This window comes from Nicotiana tomentosiformis, chromosome 12, assembly GCF_000390325.3.
Source record: "Nicotiana tomentosiformis chromosome 12, ASM39032v3, whole genome shotgun sequence".
NCBI lineage: Eukaryota > Viridiplantae > Streptophyta > Magnoliopsida > Solanales > Solanaceae > Nicotiana > Nicotiana tomentosiformis.
Genome location: NC_090823.1, coordinates 127,062,437 through 127,087,887, shown reverse-complemented (window position 1 = coordinate 127,087,887; position 25,451 = coordinate 127,062,437). Strand labels below are relative to the sequence as shown.

Sequence of the window (25,451 nt, the reverse complement as noted above, 5' to 3'; positions counted from 1 at the left end):
GCAACAACAGGCACACTAATACGGTAAATAAACTAGTACGAGGTAAGATGCCAGCAATTTAACTCACACAACAAAGGGAAACTTGAAAACGGGAGGTACCAACTCCCGCGAGCAGAATAGAAAATTCAAAGCAAGAATAATAGAACCTGAAGTCACCACGAGTGCCGAGAAAGGTGTTGTCCACAACAGCTATGTTTTGGAAGTTCCCGTCCGCTTTGCCCGAGGCTCACCGGAAAATTATCTTAGCCGCCACCGCCACCGCCGCTAGGCTAGATCAGTGCGCCAGAAAATAGGGGGACGGGGTGGAAGAGACGAGGTATCGGGGAGAGAATGAAAGGAGAAGAAGAAAAGGGAAATACAAAAAAAGGGAGGGGCAGATCTGAAAAGCAAAAAAGAGGGGAGGGGAGTAAGGGGGAAGAAGAAGAACGCAGGAGAGAGAGGAAAAGAAGACGGGGGTGGGGTAGGTGGTGGTGGGCTGGGGGGGTTTACCTGGTCCGGTGGTCGCCGGAAGTCCGGTGAATGATATCAGAGAGAGAGACGTTAGAGCTTCTTGTTAAATGGAAAAGGGAAAGAAATAATCCTTATGTAAAAATCATAAAATACGGGTCTCAGCCCCCTTTCATATTCTCACGGTACCTCGTACCCATATTTCTATCACAACCAGATGGACAACTCTCGTGCCAAATATATCAATACATAAATCTGCACGATCAATTTATTTTCAATAAAGTAAGATTACAATTTTTAAACCAAGTAAATATTCAACAAAGAAATGAGTTTATTTTTGAAATAGTTTGAGTGAGGAAAGTGACATTTCAGTTTAAAAAAAGCATAAGATAAGCTACAAATTTGGATATAAAACTTATTACATTAAAACATAATAGTAATTCTTTTATTTAAAACAACTCAATCATTAAGAACAAGTACAAACCAGAAATACAAATCCTCAGAGTCTCGTACGAAAAAGCCAAAGCCAATATAATACTACAATAAATACAAAACACTTAATATTAAGTCAAATAATACATCACGGAGAACACAGAAATTTACAAATTACGAAAAAATAAAATAACCAAAGGCAAGTGCAGCCATAGAGAAATATCAACAAAAGGGCACTCCCGAGGTACCGCCTCGTAGTCCCAAATCATGAATAAAATTTCAACAACAATGCTCCCAGGCCATCACACGTCATCAGAAATCAATCCCCGATATAGCCCACCTTGTCTCGCCACATGCGCAATAATAAAGTAAATGTCCGCCTTATCTCGCCACACGCGCATAATAATATTCTCACCTTGTCTCGCCACATGCGCAAACCCACAAATATATATATATAGCCCTCCTTGTCACGCCGCATGTGCATATATCAATAGTAATAATAGCACAACATAAACCTCATGCAAACACTCGAACAAACCTCCCTACAATATCACGACATCTCATAAATTGCACCACAAGCGCTTAAATATTACAACTTGCCACAGAATTCAACATCACATTATTTTTCACAATAAAGAAACCATTGCTCGACCATAATGTGCACAAAATCTTAACAAAAATATCCGGGAGTGAACCACTCAACAGAATAATATTTCAAAATGTAACACTTTGCCTCCTTTTAAAATTATTAAATCAATTATTTGTAAATGAATAATCCATAATGAAATTATCTCCAGAAAATATCAACTCAACAAAAACACGATATTCATATAACAATCAAGGTGGCAATCACATCAAATCATCATATAAAAACAAATTCGACAATAAGGATTGAGGCACTGCAAATAGAGGATTTAATAGATGCCAACAATTATCCATTTTACTACATAAAATACTTAAGACTTTAAACCAATAAGATTGGCACATATAAGCCCGAGTACATACTCGTCACCTCGCGTACACATTTTTTTTTTTCACATTTCACAAATGGCACTGAAGACTCGATGCCTAAGGGGTAATTCCCCCACTCAAGGTTAGGCAAGATACTTACCTTTTTGAAGTTATGCCAATATTCAAAAATCGCCTTCTTGCTTGAATTGATCTCTGGATAGCTCAAATCTATCCAAATTAATTGTATAACTTCATTAAAAATTATCGAAAATAATTTCGGATAATAAAACATCGACTTAAAATTTTATTTTGAAAAGTCAACCAAAAGTCAAATTGGGGCTCGCCGCTCGGAACCCAATAGAATATTCACGGAATCCAAAAATTCATTCTGATACGAGTTCAACCATACCAAATTTATCGAATTCCAATAACAAATCGTCCTCCAAATCTTAATTTTCTTTTTTGAAGTTTTACAAAAATCCCAATTTCCTCCATTAAAACTTGAATTAAACGATGAATATAACAATAGATTCATGAAATATAATCACTTTTGGATATAGAACACTTACCCCAGTTGAAGTCGTGAAGAAATCCTCAAAATCTCCCAAAAACCGATCTCTAAAAATCCCAATCGAAAATGAAGAAATGATAGATTTTCAATCCTTAAGTTTCTGCCGAGGTTCGTATTTGCAGACAAATTGTTCGCAATTATGAGTGAACAGTGTTTTCGCAATTGCGAATGAACAGTGTTTACGCAATTACGATAAATGGTTCGCAATTGCGAATGAACAGTACCTCACCAGAAACCAGCAAACTTCTCTGAAATGATCGAAACCACCCTGAAACTCATCTGGAATCTCCCGGACATAAATCATATATGAATTTCAATCATAAAATATGCTACGGACCTGCTCGCGCACTCAAAACATTGAAAAGAGGTTGTCTTGACCCGATATTGACCATGATCAAACTCTCAAATTTCTTAACTTTACTAGTCTCTCATCCAATGATCCAAAAATACACCAAGCCCCTCGGGACCCCGACAAATCATACCAACAAGTCCCAGAACATGATGAAAACTTAGCCGAGGCTTCAAATCACATCAAACAATGCCGAAACAACGAATCGTGCCTCGAATCGAATTATGAGTTATGAAATTTCAAAATTCTATAATTTGCGCCGAAGAGTATCAAACCAATCCGGAGTGACTTCAAATTTTTCACACAAGTTATAAATGACATAATGGATCTGTTCCAATTTCCGGAATTAAATTTCGACCCCGATATCAATAAAGTCAACTCCCGGTCAAACTTTCTAAAAATCTATCATTTTCCAACTTTCGCCAAAATGCGTTAAATTATCCTATGGACTTCCAAATCCAAATCTGGACACACGCCTAAGTCCGAAATCACCATACGAAGCTATTGACATCATCAAAATTCCATTCCGGAGTCGTTTGCTCAAAAGTCAAACTCGGGTGAACTCTTTTCATTTTAAGCTTCAAAATGAGAATTGTTCTTCTAATTAAATTCTGAATCTTCCGAAAAGCAAACTCGATCACACACGCGAGTCATAATACATATTACGAAGCTACTCGAGACCATAAGTCGCTGAACGGGGCATTAATTCTTAAAATGACAAGTTGGGTCGTTACATTCTTCCCTCTTAAACATACATTCGTCCTCGAACGTGCCAAGAATCTTTTTGAGGACTTTAAATTATTGAGTGCATTATTTCACACATACTCACGAGTAATTCTACGTCACCGTAAATTTAACATGGATCCGACAATGCCATCTCAGTTGAAGATTACTTCTTTCATCCATACTTATAAACTGTAAAACCAATTTCTTACACTTCAAACATTTTTAAAATGCCTGATTTTCACATAAACACACGGTATTAGTCTCAACTGGAAATAGCAACTCGTGCCTACGCACACATCAACTTTCTTAATAGCGTTGAAGTACTTCAAAATTTTTCGGGGTGTTACGTTCTCCCCCACTTAGGATCATTCGCCCTTGAATGAGAAGTAGAGTCCGCCCTCAAACACATAACATAACTTATCTCTTCTTTCACACGTCTCAATCCCCCAAATTTTACTAACTTCCAAATTTTCAGAAATTTCGGTAGAGTCTCCCCTGTAATTGGGCATATCCACCTACCAGAGTAACACAAAAACAACTCCTAACAACACATCCACAACCCAACAAAGCACCATAATGTATATATCAATAACACTAATCTCAGCATTACAAGCACTGCATTATCATAATGATATCTGGACATGAAGCACATCATATGTATGCCCATAACCACATCTCTGGTCTTAATAGTTGTTCATAATCGATTACAATATCGCCAATTAACCTCATGTTAACAAAATTTCCTTTCAAACCTCCACTTTACTAACAACGAGACACGAGGCAAGAAGACCTCATAATTATTTACCCAAATTAATGAGTCATATTTAACGCCACCTGGGCACTCACCTCGTAGGCTAAAACTCAATGTTTACAGCACGGATATGGCTAAATATGCACAGAAAAAAATACAAGAATTATCAAATAAGCCTAACAGGCATGACTCCATATTAATACTATAGTACAAATTAAATTTCACAAAGGGAGAATTTAAACTCATAAAATTTTCACCACAGGGACCCACTGTAGAGAGCATTAAACTCATAAAATTTTCACCATAAAATTGAGACTAATTATTCCAAAATCACATCAAAACCCACTGTAGAGAGTATTAGAAAGTCACTTTTGGACTTACAGCCCTCAGTAGTATACAAAACAAAAATGATAGACACGGGCTAACATCTTCAAATCTCCCAACAGGGATAAAGATATAAGTGGGTCACAAAATTACGAAGCTCACTCATAAGCGGAGAATAATAGGAGGACTCACCTCAATATTCATAACCAAATCAAATTAAGGAAAAAAAATATCCTTTTATAACAAATCGGGATCGTACCTAAAATGACACCATTTGGTGTAACGGCCTCAGCCAATTCGTAGCAATTATATCAACGGGCCGAGTCTCCCTCTCTTGGGCGCCGTATACTCACCTGAATGCCTCGCTGTGATACATTTATCAGGAGTCTGGGACAATCTCTCACCCTCTGGCTGGTATCTCCACACTCGAAGCAACCTCTCGGGTTATGTGGCTGTGGAAACTATGCGGTACGGGTACTCTAAGACCCATGGGCACCTGGGACATCGTGCGAAGCCTGAAGTGCAAACTGCACTAGGTGACCCACAAAACCTCTATCATGCCGCACCCTGCCTCTGAAATATGTATTAGTAGATCTCTCCGTTCTACGAGGCCTCCTAGACTCCCTGTCCTCTCTCTCTTGACCCTGCGTGACCTCTCTCTCCTGGCCCCGCCTGTCCTCTTTCTCTTAGTCCCGCCTATCCTCTCTCTCCTGGACCCATATGCCCTCAAATTGGTGGGCGATCCCCACTACCTGCTGAAATGGAACATTAACTCCCGAGCCATGCTGAATCGGATATCACATCTTAGCCCCTCAATGAATTTACGGACTCGCTCTATAACTATAGCGACCAAAGCAGTGCATGTTTGGCCAAATCACAGAATCTAGCAGCATACTCTGACACTGACATAGTTCCTTGGCACAGCTGCTCAAACTCTGCGCGCCATGCGTCCCGAAGAGACTGAGGAACAAACTCTCTCAGGAACATCTCCGAAAACTAAGCACATGAAAGTGAAGTTGCATCGGCCGGGCTACCCAACTCATACGCCCGCCACCACGATATGCCGCTCCCTTAAGTTGGAACGAAGTAAAAGCAACTCCACTCATCTCTAAAATACCCATAGTGCGTAAAATGCGATGGCACTCCTCTAGAAAGCCCTGTGCAACCTCTGAAGCCAAACCACTGAAGGTAGGAGGGTCATACTTCTTGAACCTTGCAAGTTTAAACTATTCTTCCTTAGATGCTATGGCCCTAACCATAGGCTGAACTGGGACCACAGGCTGAGTCTTCATGACTCCTGGAACCTGACCAATGAGAACTCGCTACTCTGGAGTACGAGCGGCGGGAGTTTGAGTCCCTCCCCCGATCTGTGAAGTAGCTGGTGCAATCGGAAACAACCCTGCCTGAGCCAATGTACCAAACATGCTCAGGAACTGTGCTAAGGTCTCCTGAAATCCAAGGGTAACAACAGGAGCCTCCGGTACCTGTCCCCCAATCGGAGCTATTAGTGGCTCCTCAACCGTTGCTCTAGTAGGTGCCCTAGCTGCGTCACGTGCTCCCCTTCAGCCTCTGCCTCTACCTCTGGCGTTACCTGTTCCGAGAGCAGCGTCATCGGTAACTGCAGCTCGTATCCTTACCATCTGTGAGAGAATGGAATAATAAAACTCAAACTCCGAGATCAATAAACTCGCACGATAGGAATAAAGGAAGTGAAACTATCCTAATAGTTCTGTAGCCTCTCGAAGATAAGTACAGACTCTCCGTATCGATCCACAAGACTCTACTAAACTTGCTTATGACTCGTAGCACCTATAACCCTAGAGCTCTGATACCAACCTATCACGACCCAAATCTCCCTCCGTATGATGTCGTGATGGAACCTAGTCTTAGAGACTATGTAAGCCTAACATTTACTGAAATAATAACAATATTAATTAACGACTGACAAATACGAAATATGAATCTCTATACAATACTTACAATCCCAAAACTCGGTAGTACAAGTCATAAACTCTACTGAGTTACAAGAAAGCCTATAAATACAACTGTTTTGAAATAGAGATAAAATAGTGCAAGTACAATATCAGAAGGTGACTCTGAAGCCTACGAACACAGCAACATGTTTACCTTGAGTCTCCACAGCAGGATCTGTACTGCTAGCGATCGATCAACTGACTCTGCATTACCTAGATTTGCAAAATAATGTGCAGAAGTGTAGTATAAGTACACCACAATCGGTACCCAGTAAGTATCAAGACTAACCTCGGTGGAGTAGTGACGAGATACAGTCAAGACACTCACTTGTCAAATAACCTGTGCAATATAGCATACAAAATAATAGGGAACAAATAGCAGTGATAGCCACAAGAACCAACTAGTGATATAAACAGCAAGGCAGCAAGAACACCATAATTATTACTCAGACGATAAGAAACACAAGTACAACCAATTAAACAAGTCCTTCAAATATAAATCCTTCACATATAATTCTTTCGAATAAATACCCTACAAATATATTTCTTCAAATAAATAATCCTTATGTAAAAATCATAAAATACGGGTCTCAGCCCCCCTTCATATTCTCATGGCACCTCGTTCCCATATCTCTATCACAAACAGACGGACAACTCTCGTTCCAAATATATCAATACATAAAATCTGCACGATCAATTTATTTTCAATAAAGTAAGAGTACAACTTTTAAACCAAGTAAATATTCAACAAAGAAATGAGTTTATTTTTGAAATAGTTTGAGTGGGGAAAGTGACATTTCAGTTAAAATAAAGCATAAGATAAGCTACTGATTTGGATATAAAACTGATTAAATTAAAACATAATAGTAATTCTTTTATTTAAAACAACTCAATCATTAAGAACAAGTACAAAACAGAAATACAAATCCTCAGAGTCTCCAACGAAAAAGCCAAAGCCAACATAATACTACAATAAATACAAAACACTTAATATTAAGTCAAATAATACATCACAGAGAACACAGGAATTTACATATTACGGAAAAATAAAATAACCAAAGGCAAGTGCAGCCATAGAGAAATATCAACAAAAGGGCTCTCCCGAGGTACCGCCACCTAGTCCCAAATCATAAATAAAATTTCAACAACAATGCCCCCAGGCCATCACACGTCATCACAAATCAATCCCCGATATAGCCCACCTTGTCTCGCCACATGCGCAATAATAAAGTAAATGCCCGCCTTATCTCGCCGCATGCGCATAATAATATTCCCACCTTGTCTCGCCACATGTGCACACCCACAATATATATATATATATATATATATATATATATATATATATATATATATATATATATATATAGTCCGCCTTGTCACGCCGCATGTGCATATTTCAATAGTAACAATAGCACGGCATAAACTTCGTGCAAACACCCGAACAAACCTCCCAACAATATCACGACATCTCATAAATTGCACCACCAACGCTTAAATATTACAACTTGCCACAGAAATCAACAACACATTATTTTCCACAATAAAGAACCCATGGCTCGACCATAATGTGCACAAAATCTTAACAAAAATATTCGGGAGTAAACCACTCAACAGAATAATATTTCAAAAGTTAACACTTTGCCTCCTTTTAAAATTATTAAATAAATTATTTGCAAATGAATAATCCATAATGAAATTATCTCAAGAAAATATCAACTCAACAAAAACACGGTATTCTTATAACAATCAAGGTGGCAATCACACCAAATCATCATATAAAAACAAATTCGACAACAAGGATTGAGGCACTGCAAATAGAGGATTTAATAAATGCCAACAATTATCCATTTTACTACATAAAATGCTTAAGACTTTAAACCAATAAGATTTGCACATATAAGCCCGAGTACGTACTCGTCACCTCGCGTACACGTTTTATTTTTTCACATTTCACAAATGGCATATAAGACTCGATGCCTAAAGGGTAATTCTCCCACTCAAGGTTAGGCAAGATACTTACCTTTTTGAAGTTATGCCGATATTCCAAAATCGCCTTCTTGCTTGAATTGACCTCCGGATAGCTCAAATCTATCCAAATTAATTGTATAACTTCATTAAAATTCATCGGAAATAATTCCTGATAATAAAACTTCGACTTAAAATTTATTCTAAAAAGTCAACCAAAAGTCAACGCGGGGCCCGCCTCTCGGAACTCGACAGAATATTCACGGAATCCGAACACCCATTTCGATACGAGTTCAACCATACAAATTTTATCGAATTTCAATAATAAATCGTCCTCCAAATCTTAAATTTTCAGTTTTGAAAAGTTTTACAAAAATCCCAATTTGCTCCATTAAAACTCGAATTAAACGATAAATATAACCATAGATTCATGAAATATAATCACTTTCGGATATAGAAGACTTGCCCCAGTCGAAGTCGTGAAGAATTCCTCAAAATCGCCGAAAAACCGAGCTCCAAAAATCCCAATCGAAAATGAAGAAATGACAGATTTTCATTCCTTAAGTTTCTGCCCAGGTTCGCATTTGCGGACAAATTGTTCGCAATTGCGAGTGAGCACTATTTTCGCAATTGCGATAAATGATTCGCAATTCCGAATGAACAGTGTTTTCTCAATTGCGATAAATGGTTCGCAATTGCGAATGAACAATACCTCACAAAAAACCAGCAAACTTCTCTGAAATGATCCGAAACCACTCTGAAACTCATCCGGAACGTCCCGGACACAAACCATATATGAATTTCAATCATAAAACATGCTGCAGACCTCCTCGCACTCTCAAAACACTGAAAAGAGATTGTCTTGACCCGATATTGACCGTGGTCAAACTCCCAAATTTTTTAACTTTACTAATCTCTCAACCAATGATCCAAAAATACACCCAAGCCCCTCGGGACCCTGTCAAATCATACCAACAAGTCCCAAAACATGATAAAAACTTAGTCGAGGCTTCAAATTACATCAAACCACGCCGAAACAATGAATCACGCCTCAAATCGAATTATGAGTTATGAAATTTTCAAATTTTATAATTTGCGTCGAAGCGTATCAAATCAATCCGGAATGACTTCAAATTTTGCACACAAGTAATAAATGACATAATGGATATGTTCCAATTTATGGAATCAAATTTCGACCCCTATATCAATAATGTCAACTCCCGGTCAAACTTTCTAAAAACCTTCTATTTTCCAACTTTCGCCAAAATGCGTCAAATTGTCCTATGGACTTCCAAATCCAAATCCGGGCAAGCCTAAGTCTGAAATCATCATACGAAGCTATTGACATCATCAAAATTCCAATTCGGAGTCGTTTTCTCAAAAGTCAAACTCCGGTCAACTCTTTTCATTTTAAGCTTCAAAATGAGAATTGTGCTTCTAATTAAATTATGAAATCTTCCAAAAATCAAACTCGACCACACACGCGGGTCATAATACATATTACGAAGCTGCTCGAGACCTTAAGTCACTGAACGGGGCGTTAATTCTTAGAACGACAAGTTGGGTCGTTACACCTCCAATATATAAATAGTGTGCTCGGACTGTCCGTCCGTCTGAGGGTCAAATGTTGCACTCAACTGAACCTGTGAACCTAATTCTTGCTGCACTGCTCTCCAAAACTGTGATGTGAATTGTGTGCCCCGATCTGATATGATGGACACTGAAACACCGTGTAGGCGAACAATCTCACGGATATAAATCTCAACCTACCGCTCCGAAGAATAAGTAGTACGGACTGGAATAAAATGTGCGGACTTGGCCAGTCGATCTTCAATCACCCAAACAGCATCGAACTTCCTCACAGTCAGTGGGAGCCCAACTATGAAGTCCATGGCAATACACTCCCACTTCCACTCCGGAATTTCAAGTCTCTGAAGTAATCCACCCAGTCCTTGATGCTCATACTTCACTTGTTGACAATTTAAACATTGAGCTACAAACCCAACCATATCTTTCTTCATTCGCCTCCACCAATAGTGCTACCTCAAATCCTGATACATCTTTGCGGCACCTGGATGAATGGAGTACCACGAACTTTGAGCTTCCTGGAGAATCAACTCACACAAACCATCTACATTAGGCACACATGGCCTGCCCTACATCCGTAACCCCAGGAATTAAATGAGGTGACTTGGTCAATCTATCCACAATCACCCAAAATGCATCGAACTTCCTCTGAGTCCGTGGGAGCCCAACAACAAAATCCATAGTGATTTGCTCCCATTTCCATTATGGAATCTCTAAGTTCTGAAGCAATCCACCTGGTTGCTGATCCTCATACTTCACCTGCTGACAATTTAGGAACTGAGCTACATATTCCACTATGTCTTTCTTCATCCGCCTCCACCAATAGTGTTGTATCAAGTCCTAATACATCTTCGTGACATGTGGATGAATGGAGCACCGTGAATTGTGAGCCGCCTGAGAATCAACTCACGCCAACCATCTACATTAGGCACACACAGCCTACCCTGCATCTGTAATACACCGTCATCCCTAATAGTGACTTTCTTGGCATCACCGTGCTGAACCGTGTCATTAAGGACAAGCAGATGGTGCTCTTTGATACGATCATAAAGAGAAGACTGAGAAACCACACAAGCCAAAACTCGGATCGGCTTGGAAATGTCCAATCTGACAAACTGGTTGGCCAAGGCTTGAACATCCAAGGCTAAAGGCCTTTATGCTACCGGTAAGTATGATAAACTGCCCAAACTCTCCGCCTTACGACTCAAGGCATCGGCCAACACATTGTCCTTTCTGGGATGATAGAGAATGGTGATATTATAATCCTTAAGAAACTCCAACCACCTCCGCTGCCGCAAATGCAGATCCTTCTGTTTAAACAGATGTTGTATACTCCGATGATCGGTATAAACCTCATAATGGACACCGTACAAATAATGCCGCAAAAATCTTCAAGGCATGAACAATAGTTGCTAACTCAAGGTCGTGGACCGGATAATTCTTCTCATGTACCTTTAACTGTTTGGACGCACAGGCAATCACCCTACCGTCTTGCATCAGCACTGCGCTGAGACCAATACGCGACGTGCCACAATACACAGTATAAAACCCTGAACCTGTTGGTAACACCAATATTGGGGTTGTAGTCAAAGTTGACTTGAGCTTTTGAAAGCTCCCTTCACACACATCCGACCACCTGAACGGGGCACCTTTCTGGGTCAATTTAGTTCAAGGCGATGCAATAGACGAGAAACCCTTCACAAAGCGACGATAATAACCGGCGAAGCCGAGAAAACTTCGAATCTCAGTAGCTAAAGATGGCATGGGCCAACTTTGAACTACCTCTATTTTCTTCGGATCCATCTTAATCCCTTCACTAGACACTATGTGCCCCAAGAATGCCACCGAACTAATCTAGAACTCTCACTTAGAGAATTTAGCATAAAGTTTCTCCTCTCTCAGCCTTTTTAATACAATACCCAAGTGTTGTGCATGCTCCTCCCAACTACGTGAGTACACAAGGATAACATCAATAAATACTACGACAAATGAATCAAGATATGGCTGGAATACACTATTCATCAAGTGCATAAATGTTGTTGGGGCGTTGGTCAGACCAAAAGACATCACGAGAAATTCATAGTGATCGTAACGGGTCCTAAACGTCGTCTTTAGAATATCTTATTCCCGAATTTTCAACTGGTGATACCCTAATCTCAAATCAATTTTGGAGAATACCCTCGCTCCCTGAAGCTTGTCAAATAAATCATCAATACGCGGCAAAGGATACTTATTCTTGATTGTAACTTTGTTCAACTGCCTCTAGTCGATGCACATCCGCATAGTACCATCTTTCTTTTTCACAAACAGAATTGGTGTACCCCAAGGTGACACACTAGGCCTAATAAACCCCTTATCAAGGAGTTCCTGAAGTTGCTCTTTCAATTTTTTCAACTCAGCTGGTGCCATACAATATGGAGGAATAGAAATGGGTTGAGTGCCCGACACCAAGTCAATACCGAAATCAATATCCCTGTTGGGTGGCACACCCGGCAGGTCTGCAGGAAATACATCTATAAAGTCTCGCACTACCGGTACAGAATCAACAGTAGGAATGTCTGCATCAACATCTCTCACAAAGGCCAAATAGGACAAACACCCCTTCCAACTATACGTTGGGCCTTTAAATAAGAGATTAACCTGCTGGGAACATAGTTTAGAGAATCTCTCCATTCAACCTGCGGCAACCCCGGCATCGCCAACAACACAGTTTATGTGTGACAGTACAGAATAGTATGACATGGAGACAACCAATCCATACCCAAGATTACATCGAAATCAACCATACTAAGCAATAAGAGATCAACTCTAGTCTCAAGACTCCCAATTGTTACCACACATGACCGATACACACGGTCCATAATAATAGTATTTCCCAGCGGCGTAGATACACGAACAAGTGAAACTAAGAACTCACGGGACATATCCAGATAATGAGAAAAGTACGATGATACATACGAATAAGTGAAACCAGGGTCAAATAATATAAAATTTTACTTGTGGCACACTAAGACAATAACTGTGATCACTGCATCTGAAGCAACAACATCTGGCCTGACCGCCACCTGATCGACCGCCCTTCTTGGGTGATCCCTAGCTGACTGAGCCCCACCCCGAGCTGGCTGGGCGGGTGGCAAAGTAACTAGTGCTGAAGTCGTAGTATGACTTCTCTGTTGCACTGGACCTCCCGGGAGACGAGGACACTATGCACAAACTCCCCGCACTCAATGCAAATCCCCGGTACTGGTGGTGGTAAGGACTGAATCGGACTCCGAGAACCAAAATAACCGCTAGAAGCACCCGGTGCAAATGAACCCTGAACTGAAGGGGCACGAGACGAACTCTGGGCTAGAAGGGCGCTGAGAGATGACTGACCCTGATGAGAACTATATGAACTATGGCTGGATGATGCACCATGGTGAATTGGATGACCCGTCTGAGTATGCCTGTAAGGACAAACCCTCTCATGGTAAAACTGACCCCCTGAAGGAACACCACTGAAACCACCCGGTTCACGAGGCCTCTTGGCCTCCTTCTCTCCACGCTCCTGGCTACGGACCATCTCTATCTGCCGAGCAATGTCAACCACCTCGTCAAAAGTAGCACCAGATACCCTCTCCCTAGTCATAAGTAACCGCAGCTGATATGTGAGGCCATCAATGAACATCCTAATCCTTTCCCTGTCATTGGGAACTAACCAAATTGTGTGACGAGCCAACTCAGAAAATCTGATCTAATACTGCGTCTCACAAACATGCCATCCTAACGTAACTGCTCAAATTGTCTACGCAGCTCCTCTCTGCGAGAATGGGGCATGAACTTCTATAAAAAGAGAATAGAGAACTAGTGCCACATAAGTGGTGATGCACCGACCGACCTACGCCTCTCATAAGCCTCCCAGCATCTAAAGGCAGCCCCGGAAAACTAAAAAGTAGTGAACGAGACCACACTACTCTCCAGAATACACGTTGTCTGAAGCATCCGCTGGCACTTATCCAAAAAACCCTAAGCATATTATGATTCAGCACCACTAAATGATGGAGGTCGAAGCCTCCCAAATCTCTCAAGTCTCATCTGCTCATCATCAACCATAACAGGAACTACCGGGGCTTGAGCAGCTGCAACCGGCTGGGCTGGTAGTGCCCTAGGAATCTGAAGTCCCTGCACTACATGTTTTGGAGTACGGACAACAAGGGTATGAGTACCTCCCCCGGCCTGAGAAGAAACCACCTGAGCAAGGTCTGTGCAAATTGTCAATATCTGAGCCAAAACCTCCTGTAGACCTGGAATCTCAATGGGCACAACTGGTGCCTCAGTTGGTCCCGCCGGCTCAACTACATCTGGAATCTGCTCCTAAGCTGGAGCAAATGGTAGTGCTATAGGTACTGCTCCAACTGCTGTACGAGCGAAACCCTAACCTCTACCTCGGCCCCGGCCTCTACCACGGCCCCGGCCTATCGCGGGCATAACCGGTGGCACTGGTGGCTGACCGCCTGATCTGGTAGTACGTGTTCTCACCATCTGTGAGAGAATAAAATAATAGAATTTTAGTTTCCGAAATCAACAAGTTCGCATGACCGAATACAAGAAAGTGAAATTTTCCTAAGGGTTCGGCAGCCTCTCGAAGATAAGTACAAACGTCTCTGTACCGATCCGCAAGACTCTACTAAATCTGCTCATGACTCGTGAGACCTATGTAACCTAGGCTCTGATACCAACTTGTCACGACCCAAAAATCACGCCTATCATGATGGCGTCTATCTCAATATTAGGCAAGCCGACAACACCAATAACCCACAATTTCTTTTAAACTGAAAACATAATAATTAAGTTTAAAAGAAAATCCGACAAATAATGTAAATAAATACACTCCCAAAATCCGGTGTCACTTGTACATGAGCATCTATACATCACTAGTTTGGAAAACACGGTCTATAATAGTCTGAGACTAGAAGCTACCTTGGAATCTCCGAAAAATCAACTGTGCGGAGGAATCAACACTCACTGTATCCGGGCACAGCTAGATCTGCACACGAAGTGCAGGGTGTAGTATGAGTACAACCAACTCAGTAAGTAACAATACTAAATAAATAACTAAAGATAATGACAAGCTTCACAACTATGTCCAAATACAGTACTTTCCAATATAAAAAGGTAGGCATGCTTTCAAGTTCAACATTTAAAGCTCCACGGTAATTTCTAAATTGAATGCAGCAATAATGAAATCAATACATCATCTCAGAGCAACAGTCACTCAGTGCTCCCATTCACTTCAACCTCACAATCACTCTTTCCTCTTAATCACTCAGCACTCGGCACTCGCACTCAGTAGGTACCTATGCTCACTAGGGGTGTGTACAGACTCCGGAGAGGCTCCTTCAACCCAAGCGCTATATCAAGCCAATCATGGCATAAATCAATAAAATATGTTGCGGCGTGCAGCCCAATACCATAAATATCCTCACAATTAGGCCCTCGGCCTCACTCAGTCATCAACCTCTCCAGTCTCTCAGGCTCTCGAAAATCATGATAAGCAGCCCAAACAGCAATAATATGATGCATCAATTATGAATAATAGAGAGTATGATGTAATATGCAAGTAAAACTGTGATTGAGTACAGAGCATTAATTTTTACAAATAATTCAACATGTACACGACCTTTGTGGGTCCCAACAGTGTCAACACATGATTTGATCATGATTTATAGTTCAATTTCTCTAATACGTGGAAAAATGTACGGATATCAACAGATTATTCAACTACACAGTTCCATGGAATTGACCAAGTCACAATTCCTACAGTGCACGCCCACACGCCTATCACCTAGCATGTGCGTCACCTCAAAACCAATCACATAACACATAATTCGGGGTTTTATACTCTCAGGACCAAATTTAGGACTGTTACTTACCTCAAACTATCTAATTCTTTATTCTGCAATGCCTTTGCCTCGCGAATTGGCCTCCAAATGCCTCAAATCTAGCCACAAATGATTCAATTCGGTCAAAATAAATTATAGGAATCAATTCCATATGAAAATACTAATTTTCCAACAAAATTCGAAATTGCACTCAAAAATCGCACATCTCGGAACCCGAAAAAAATTACAAACTATGAACGCCTATCCTACCACGAGTCCAACCATACAAATTTCACCAAATCCCGACATCAACTTGACCTTTAAATCTTCAATTAAAGTCTTTGAATATTTCTAACATTTTTAACCCAATCTTTACTCATTTGAACCGAACAATCTTTCCACAAACATTATTGGTACGTGCATGTATATATAATACTCTCACACCCAAGAATCGCACTCCCAATCATCCATCTTTACCCAAACTCGAAATTAAAGACTATGGTTAGAAATTCTTACCACTTTGAAGCCCTAGCAAGATCCTTGTGAAATTTTCAAACCTTGAACAAGAATTGATGGACAAATGACTAGGTCTTCACTTTCTCTCTCTAAGATGCTCTTACCGCTCTCTAAAATATCAAATGAAACCCTTCAAAATGACCTCTAATAGTGTTTTATAAGAACGGGGTTGGGTTTATAAAACAAGAGAAATGAAGCTCTGAAACACACTCTGCGGTCGCATATGCGACCGCATAATGCTCATGCGGTCCGTGAAATGGTCGCGAAATGGCTCCTCAGAACTGGGTATTTTCTGCCCGGGTGTGCGGTCACTATGCGTCCCACAGACCTGTTCTGCGGTCATATAATGCACCGCAAAATAGTTCTGCGGTCGCATAATCGACCGCAAATTTGTACTTACACATGTCGAGCTTCTGCCCACTATGTGGCCCGCAGAGTTATTCTGCAGCCACAAAGTGGACCGCAGAAATGTATCTTTCTGTCAAAAAATTTCCTTTAACTCCCTCACGCATTGTTCAACCCAAAAGGTCTGAGCCGCATAAAATTCTCAAACACGTAAGCCTAATTCGGCACCAAGAAATATTAATTTCCTTAGCAAAACTATTTCGGGGTCATTACACATCAGTCAACATTCGGTGAACCTTTTCAACTTAAATGCTAAACCTTGGAACTAAGTGTTCCAAATCATTCCAAAACCTCAACGGACCCGAACCAATTACCCCCGGCAAGTTAAATAACAACCGTAAAGCATAATTTGAGCAGCAAATGGGGAGACGCGGTTGTAATACTCGAAATGACCGGCCGGGTCGTTACACCATATAGCTTATTTGTCTACCAATGCTAATACTATCCATAGTCACCCCTATTGAGCCTGTAGGCCTGTTTTATGGCAACCACATTACAAGCCGAATCCCCTTTGTTGTTAATCAAATCTTGTTAAATCTTTACCTCCGAAAGCACTTAAGTAGCTAGAAGAGTAAAGAAACCGAATGGGTAGCTTTTGGGTGGAACCATAAAAAGGCCGACAAGGTGCACTTTTGTACAAACAAAAAAAGGTACTAGCCAAAAATACCAAATTAAGGAGAGTGGAAAAAAAAAAAGAATAACTGGAAAAAAAAAAATAACACCTCCATATCTCTAAAATAAACTCACTTATTTGTTAAATTCTTACTTGGTTTAAAAATTGTAACATTAAGTTATTGAAAATAAATTGATCGTGCACATTTTATGTATTGATATATTTGGCACGGGAGTTGTCCGTGCGGTAGTGATAGAGATATGGGCACGAGGTGCCGTAAGAATATGAAAGGGAGGCTGAGACCCGTATTTCTGAATATGATATAAGATATTTAATTGAAAGGATTTTCTTCCAAAGAGTTTTATTCGAAAAACTAGTAGATGAAAGGTGTATATTTTGAAGGACTTGATTAATTGGTTGTGATTGTGTTCATTGTTCGTTTGAGCAATACTTCTGGTGTTCTTGCTGCCTTGCTGTTTACATCACTAGTTGATTATTGTTGCTATCATTGCTATTATTTTCTATTATTTTTGTATACTATATTGCATAGGTTATTAGTCTAGTGAATGTCTGTACCTCGTCACTACTCCACCGAGGTTAGTCTTGATACTACTGTGGTGTACTAATACTACACTTCTGTATATTTTTGTGCAGAGCCAGGTAAATTTTGAGTCAGTTGACCGTTAGCTAGCTGTACGGATCTTGCTGTGGAGACTCAAGATAAACCTGCTGGTGCGTTAGCAGGCTTCAGAGTCACCTTCTGATATTGTACTTGCACTGTTTTATCTCTACTTCAAAACAACTGTATTTGTAGGCTTTCTAGTAACTCAGTCGAGCTTATGACTTGTACTACCGGTTTTGGGATTGTAAGTATTGTATAGAGATTTCTACTTCGCATTTGTCAGTCGTTAATTAATATTGTTATTATTTAAGTAAATATTAGGCTTACCGTGTCCCTAAGATTAGGTGCCATCACGACATCCTACGGAGGGAGATTTGAGTCATGACAGTTTTGTAGCACAAGAATGGAGAGGAAATAATGAAGTTGACATGTTCACAAGTTCAAGTTTGTGTAGGTTTTCTATACAAGAAGCTGATTTTGGTTGGGGAAAACCATGTTTAATGCATTTTGTTTCAAGGCATAATCAGTATTTTGGTTGTATGATGCAGAATGTGGCAATGGGAATTGTGTGCAGGTGGATTTGAAGGAAAATAACATGCACTTATTTGAATGTGACAGCGATATCAAGGCTTTTTTCAAGTTTTAGGTTCTTATAAGAGTTTGGGGCATTGAATTTTGAATATCAATTCCTAAAAACAAAAAATAAAAATAAAATTGGGGCTTTTTTAATTGAAACCTTTTGTACTATCTATTTATTTTGTGTGCAAAGGACAAAAGTACAATAGCTTGTTCTTAGTAGACTAAGGGGTTTTAGGTCCAAAGTTGTATACTACTGTTATGGTCTCTTTGTAAGCTGGTGAGGAGATCTTAATCTTTGTACGTGATATAGGATTTGAATTTTGGAATAAGAATTGGAATACTCGTAACCTCCTAACAACTTATTTTAATTTTATAAACATCTTTTTTCATCTCAATACCTCTTTGGCCGAACAACAATAAAAAGATTTCACAAGATAATAGTTTTTAATAGACCCTAGCTAAAGAAAAGTATTTTCAAAAACGATTTAAAAAAGAAAAAAACACGAGTAAAATGTTGTGGTGAAAATACTCTAGAAACAAAAGAAAAAGTAGTAAAGATACCTAAATAAAAGAAACAACAATAATAAATTTGAAGAATAGGACAGTAATAGGGTAATAATAATGATACTCACAAGCACAAGGTTGAGCAAATAAGGTGCTCTAAACTCTAACCAAGTTTTCCCACGGAAAGATAAATCGCTCCACTGCCTATTAACCCTCAATCGTAACCCACAAAATAATTGACGAAAATAATATTTTTTTCTTAAGAACCAAATTCACGTCCTCCTGGATCAACAAATCACTTATAGAAGCTTTAACAAAAACCTAAATCTTGGAAAAAGCAAGGAAATCTTGGTCACGTTCAATGAAGTCCATGTAACTTTCCTTCAAATCCATTTGCACAGCAATACTAGTGCCACATTGTGTAGAATACAACCAAAACACTTGATTATGTCTTGATCCAAAATGCATTAAACTTGGATTCCCCCATCCAAAATCAGCTTCTTGCATATGAAATCTGCACAAACTCGAGCACGTAAATTCCTCAAAATCATCGTTTGCTCCCCATTCTCGTCCTCCATAACTTTCGTTATATAAATTAGCCACCATGTCAACAACATCGTCAGCTGAAGCTACGTCACAATTAATTACGTCACAATAATTAATAATTTTCTGCACTTTCTCTCTAATCAATATTATAAAGTCTTGCAACTCCATATCAGTCACTTTTGGTTCAAATGTTATTGGAATTTCAATTATGAAATTCCCAAAAGGGTTATATGCTTCAGGATATTTAAGCTTACCGCGTAAATTCAATGGAAATGACATTAATGATGGCTTCCATTTCCCTGATATTGCCTGTGAAGCGCGAAGCAGAGCCCTCCATAAAATTGCTGTGATCATCTCAACTCGTGAAGGTTTAAAACTTAAAACACCTGAATTGTTACAATTTGTTAATTTGCCTCTGAGTTTTAATAAAGAGACTTCATCTATAGCAAAATTTTTGGAAACCAATTTAGTGTCTAGACGTTTTTCAGGGAAAATAGCAGAAGGCTTAAAAATCTTGGATATGTCTCTTGGTCCAAAAATGTTAACCAAATTAAAGTTCATGAAATTGATGCTAGAATTCCCTATTTACACACTTTTGACCACTCGTAAATGAACGTAAAACTCGTCCATCCATTGATAGCAGGGTGTGCAGTGCTCATAGATAACGCGAATCCACCACATTGAAAAATTGTAATTTGCACAACCATAAGTGGTATGGTAAACAAATTAGTCGCGTCCACGTTCTTAATTCCTTGTGGCCAAAAATGCAATGGAAGGTCGAAATTAGTACGTGTTTGTTGGAGAAAATCATCCATTTGAAAATTGATGTTGGCTTTTATGAATGTTATACCTTGATCTTGACAATTGATTGAACGTTTACTTTTAAAAAATCTATCAGCAGCTGGATAAACGTGAGTCAAAATCCTAAAAAGTAATTCTTCAACATCCAAACACGCTCCTAAGACCAAAATCACCATGCGGAGCTATTGGAACCGTCAAAACTCCATTCCGGAGTCGTCTTTACACAATTGAAACTACGGTCCATACTTAGAACTTAAACTTTCAATTCAGTGACTATGTGTCCCATTTCACTCCGAAACCAAAAATAAATCATCCCGACAAGTCATGTAACCACAAAATGACATAGAGGGAGCAATAATTAGGGTTCGGGACTAATTCTCTCAAAACGACCGGCCGGGTCGTTACAATGGCCAATATCAGAACTTAGAGAAACTTTACAAGGAAGGTGGTAAAACAAATAACGTTTGTATGCTTGATATTGTCCATGAAGTCTAAAGATATTAGATCTACAAGTACTTCTAAGGATACCTTTAAATAAAAAATTATAAATCCTTTGAATATACATAATAAGATATGATGAAGAAGCAAAAGAAAAAGGTAGACAACCCAAAGCAATCATTTTTGCTAACACCTCACGATACTTTATTTTATCATATTTCATAAGTCCTCCAGTAATCTTTACAAATTTTGCATCTAACTCTATCACTATTCTTTATTTCCTCAAAATATTTTTAAACTTTACTTCTCCTTCTCCGATTACTAGTCGGGGTCATAGGTGGTCTACTACTAGTGCCACGACCACCACTCCAATACTACTAGGTATAAGTGGTGTCTCATCTTCAGTTTCTAATTCATTATCTTCTATACCAAATTTTTTCTGTAATTGTTCATAATCTATATTATTATCTGGTGATGTTTAGAAACATGTGTAAAGTCATTTAAATTACTACTAGAAGTTGAAGTAGTAACTCTTTTTCTATTTTTTCGATTACCCTGATTAGCAACCTTATTACAAAACTCTTTTTGTAGCATTAAACATATTGTCAAAATTTAACTACTAATAAAAATTAAACATGCAAATAAAATATTAAATAAGAGAAAGAGTTGGAACGAGTGCACCAAATTCCGCAATAAATTGAACGCTTAATGATTTTTGAAGTCTTGAAATTGAATTTCGCAACTCCGATGTTATCATGAAGAAATGTCAATTGTTCAAAGTTCAAACTTCAAATAATACCATAAATAAAATTCCAAAAAAAATACAAGGTTCACAAATTCTTATTTGTGGTCAAGAAAGAGGGTTTTGAATATAGTCTAGGGTTAATTAAGTAATTTTGAGAATCTGCATCGCTAATTACATACAATTGCCAAGAAATTAAAGGTGTCAAATGGGCCGGGTTGACACGGTTCAAGATCGGTTTTAGATCGGACCAGACCGAACCGGTAGGTAGGGGGCCGGGCAGGGCTGAGGTGGGACGGGGAACAGATTGTGCCGGGTAGGATAGAGGTACCGGTTAACCGGGCCGGTCAGAACCGGTACTGTCAAGTCAAGTTCGAATCGGTTAACCGGACCGGTTCAACGGCTATTTCAAATTTTTTTTTTAGGGTATAGTTGACCATTGGCAACGGTCAGCTGCCATTTTGACCGTTGCCCAACATCTATTTTGCAAGAATAGCCCCTTTTTGGGCATTGTTTTTCAAAAATAACACTTTTAGTATTTACTAATTTAGCCCTTTGAAAAACTATAAGTGTACCCCTCTTTATTTCTTCACTCATCTCTCAATTCTCAAACCCAAATTCTCAATTGTCATTCTCTCATTCTTCGCCTAAATTGCAATCAACTATTTGGAGTCCTGATATTAACCTTGCACTGTTCATAGTTATGTTAGAGTTTATACAATTTATTTTAACATTTAAACATTTTATTTTACTTCTAATGTTTATGATTTTAACGTATTTTTCATAAGTTTTCTTTTTATACTATATTTGCAAATTTATACGTTTGTAATTAAAGATTCACAGTAGTACTTAAGCCTCATTATTCTAGGTAAAAATTTCAACTCGTGTGCGTGGTAAATCTAGGATTCAAGTGCCTTATAAAACATTGGTTGATATCAATGAGTTCTGAAACCGCTATTTATGGCAATACTACTGTTACGCGGCGCCTTCCTGAAGTTCCTTGGAAGGGCGACGTAAGGCTAGGCAACCGATGTCAGTACGGTTGCTGTCCGCCAACTGAGGTCCCCTCCGTACGCTAGACTAGATTGTCAGTGCCGTACGGGAAAACCAATGTCATGAGCAATTGAAAGAGAGCAGAAAAGAGAATTGAGAATGAAAGAAAGCTTGATTGCATTGAATGAAAGCTATTACAGAAAACAAGACGGTGTCGGGGGGGAGAGACACCAGTACAGAGAATTGTTTGCTTGCTTGAAAGTTTTGATTGCTTGGTCCCCCTTAATAATGCTTAAAAAAATAAACCAAAGTTACATGACTAGACCTATGAAAGCTGGAAAATCACACTTAAAGAAAATGCAGCAAAACTACTCTATATTTACAATGAAAAGGACTTAGTCTTCTACAAAGCAGCAGCAAGTCCGTTGGCAGCAACTTTGTCTTTAGCATCAGGGTCTGCGCGCGCGGCATTGTCTGCGCGCGCGGCGCTGTTGGCTTTTGCCTGTGGCTGGGCGCTGGCGATGGCTATCGGTGGGGCGACAGAGGCACATGCGCGCTTGTCACTTGGAGCTGCCGAGACCACGGGGCCGACCGTGGCGACGGGCGTTGGGAGGCTGGCCAGGACGCCACGGGGCGCGTCCAAGGGATCATGGGGCATGGCTGGAAAGCCGCCCATGACATTCTCCCCCACCTGAGTTGGCGACGTCCTCGGCGCCTTCCTTGCAAGGTAATCATCAATCAGGCTCTTGTAGGCTTTGAGGTTTGTTCCCCTCTCCCAAGTATTCTCCTCTGCATCACATCCCTGCCATTTCACCAAGAACTCCTGGTGATCTTTTCTTGAGGCGTGAATCACTCGATCATCAAGAATAGCTTCAGCACGCCTTTTTCCGGTTGAATTGGGGCCTCGAATACTTGGTATTGTGAGTTGGCTTCGTGAAGGATCCTCCACATCTTCCCGAAAAGGTTTCAGGAGACTGACATGGAAAACAGGATGGATTTTCCACCAAGCTGGGGTATCCACCCGGTATGCAACTTTCCCAATGCGCCTTTCAATGGACAAGGGTCCAATATATTTTTGCAATAGGCGAGGGTCATGGACCCCTGCAAACAAGTACCGCTTTGGGATTTTGACCATCACTTTGTCTCCCACTTGGTATTCCACAAAGCGGCGATTCTGATCAGCATGCCTCTTCATCCGCTTTTGGGCTTTGACAAGATAGCTCCGCACTATCTCCAAATTTTGCTTCCATTCTTTTGAGAAGCTGGCAGCCCGAGGAGATTTTGACATGTTTGGTGCGTTCACTGTGTGTGGGAGTAGCGGTTGCTGTCCGGTAACAATTTCAAAAGCGCTTTTGTTGGTACTTGAGCTCTTTTGTGAATTGAAACACAGTTGAGCAGCATCCAGAAGCTTCACCCAATTCTTCTGCGATCCGGTCACAAAGTGCCGGAGATATTCCTCTAGCATGCCATTGAATCGCTCCGTCTGGCCATCAGATTGCGGATGAAAACTTGAGCTATGACTCAATTTTGACCCGAGGCACTTAAAGAGTTGGGTCCAAAAATTGCTAGTGAAGCGTGAGTCGCGATCACTAACAATGTCTTTAGGTAAGCCCCAATACTTGACGACATGAGAGAAGAATAGTCGAGCTGTATCTTCTGCTGATATATATTGTGGGGCTGCTATAAAGGTAGCATACTTGGAAAACCGATCCACCACAACCAAGATAGTTGTGAGATCTCCGACCTTGGGCAATCCGGTGATGAAGTCCAGGGAAACGCTTTCCCAAGGTCTTTTTGGTACAGCTAGTGGTTCCAAGAGCCCTGCCTGCGTCAAGCGGTCTGACTTATCTTTCTGGCATACTAGACAAGTCTTCACATACTGAGCGACGTCATCGACCATTTGAGGCCAATAATATGCACGGCGAAGCAATGCCATGGTGCGTTCCTCGCCGGGATGACCGGCCCACAAAGTATCGTGGCATTCTGCAAGAAGAGTCCGTCGCAGATCTCCTCCTTTAGGAACATAAAGTCGGTTCCCTTTCACCTTCAGGAACCCATCTTCGGTGTAGAACTGGCGAGTCTTGCCCTGTCCTACCAAATCAACCAAATACTGTGCAGCAGGATCCTTGATGAGTAGATCCTGTATCTGGTCTTTTATGGTGGTGGTTACTTCGCTTCCCTTTAGGGCGGCGAGTACACACATCGATGCTAGATCAGCTCTCCGACTGAGTGCATCAGCAACATGATTGGTCTTTCCACTTCGGTACTCCAGGTTGAAGTGAAATTCCGCTAGGAGTTCCTGCCACCTAGCCTGTCGTCCATTCAGCTTTGGCTGGGTCATGAAATGGCTAACGGCTGTATTGTCTGTCTTGACCACGAATGGGGCTCCCAGTAGATAATGCCTCCAAAGGCGTAAGCAATGAACGACAGCCAATAATTCTTTCTCATGGGCGGCATAGCGTCGCTCTGCATCCTTCAGTTTCCGGCTCTCGTACGCTACGGGATGCCCTTCTTGTAGCAATACTCCACCAAGTGCATAGTCGGAGGCATCCGTTTGCACTTCGAATGGCTTGGCCAAGTCAGGGAGGGCCAAGACTGGGCTACTGGACATAGCCATCTTCAATGCGTCGAAGGCCTTTGCCCGCTTGGGGCCCCAATCCCACGGGGTGGCCTTCTTGAGAAGTTCTGTCAGCGGCACTGCAATGAGGGAGTAACTTTTCACAAACCGCCGATAGAAGTTGCATAGGCCAAGGAA

The 25,451-nt window shown here is 40.4% G+C and overlaps 1 protein-coding gene across 1 annotated transcript; it reads right to left on the bottom strand.

Annotated features, from left to right (window-relative positions):
• Positions 1–19,238: 19,238 nt before the first annotated feature.
• On the bottom strand, positions 19,239–20,699 carry LOC138903369 (acetyl-CoA-benzylalcohol acetyltransferase-like). Its single transcript, XM_070191339.1, is given in 2 exon segments — positions 19,239–20,297; positions 20,300–20,699. Coding segments are annotated over 2 exon segments (1,200 nt in total). The 3' UTR covers positions 19,239–19,497.
• Between the last annotated feature and the right edge of the window lie 4,752 nt (positions 20,700–25,451).